Source organism: Empidonax traillii, unplaced genomic scaffold (genome assembly GCF_003031625.1).
Source record: "Empidonax traillii isolate 1590-97213 ecotype Southwest subspecies unplaced genomic scaffold, ASM303162v1 scaffold1175:size178029, whole genome shotgun sequence".
NCBI classification, from domain to species: domain Eukaryota; kingdom Metazoa; phylum Chordata; class Aves; order Passeriformes; family Tyrannidae; genus Empidonax; species Empidonax traillii.
This window is the reverse complement of record NW_020956368.1, coordinates 9,614-10,743: the sequence shown is the minus strand read 5'-3', so window position 1 is coordinate 10,743 and position 1,130 is coordinate 9,614. Positions and strand designations below refer to the sequence as shown.

Genomic DNA, 1,130 nt, shown 5'->3' with positions numbered 1-1,130 from the left:
AACCACTTTGCTGCAGTACAAAGCAATCACTGTGCAGTGGCAGATTTATGCCACAGGGGAGAGTCCTCTGCACAGCACATCCCTGCCACACTGGGCACACAGGGATTCTGTCCCTGAGCTGGTGTTCCAACTCATCACTTGAATCCAATTGCATTTTTAATTAATGTTTAGCAGTCACGGGCTCACAAGCTGTGTTGTTGTCTTTCTCAAAGAGAAAACATAAAAGGTCTGAGAGCCTTTCTTCACCTATGAACTTATCAAAGCCACTCAGGACCAGGCATTTGTTTCTCTTCATTTTTTTCATCATGCTGCTGTAGGTCTGACCTCTGACATGTGGTTACAACTCGTATTATTTGAAGAGGCTTAGCAATGAATGAGAATTGTAATGAAGAGATTCTCCTCAAAATCAGGTTTTCCCCCTTTAATTTCCAGAATAAAACAGGATTTAATTTTCAAACTTCCCAATGAGAGGGTTATGGAGAACACATGAATGGCATCAACCAAGAGGCTCTGCTGCATCTCTGTGCCTTGTCATTGCCACTGGAAAACCCCAATGGCCACAACAGATGGCCCCAAAAGGGGGGAAAGGAACCCAAAACATCCTTCAGAGCACAAGGTGGCAGCTGACAACTGCAGAGACAAGTGGTGCAAAGTCAAACTGCTCTGCAAACCTCCTGCTGCTTTCACAATAAAACACAACATGTGCATCAAAACTCCACGTGGTACACGTGCATGGACACCTCCCTGCCTCAGAGCCGCTCCAAGGGGGGACATTCAGAACAGCCTGTTGCCATCTACCCTGAAAGGGCACCGTCCAGCAGAGCTGGGCATGTGCTTTGGCTTCTCAGCACCTGCCCCAGCTCTGAGGGGCTTTGGGAACGGCTCCACCAGGGGCTACACACCCAAAAGAACAATGGATGTCTGCTTTGGCATGGCTGGACGGCTCGGACAGGGCCAGCCTCACGGCCAGAGCAGGTTGTTCTGCTTGCACTGGTCCCGTGGGGATCAGAAAATGACGGTGCCTCGGAACCGCTGCAGAGCCTGGATGGCTCTTTGCTCGCAGCCCACGTCACTCTGACACACAGAACCCGGAAGGAATCAGTCAGAGGGTTTGGGAAAGGTTTGTGCAA

The 1,130-nt window shown here is 49.8% G+C and overlaps 1 protein-coding gene across 1 annotated transcript in view; it reads left to right on the top strand.

The window, feature by feature from the left end:
- The first annotated feature begins 553 nt into the window (after nt 1-553).
- LOC114069064 (cytochrome P450 2J2-like) overlaps nt 554-1,130 on the top strand; it is a 4,788-nt gene continuing 4,211 nt past the window's right edge. Inside the window, exon 1 of the mRNA XM_027905606.1 lies at nt 554-722. Within this exon, the coding sequence (XP_027761407.1) occupies nt 554-722 (169 nt within the window). The remainder of the gene's footprint in view (nt 723-1,130) is intronic.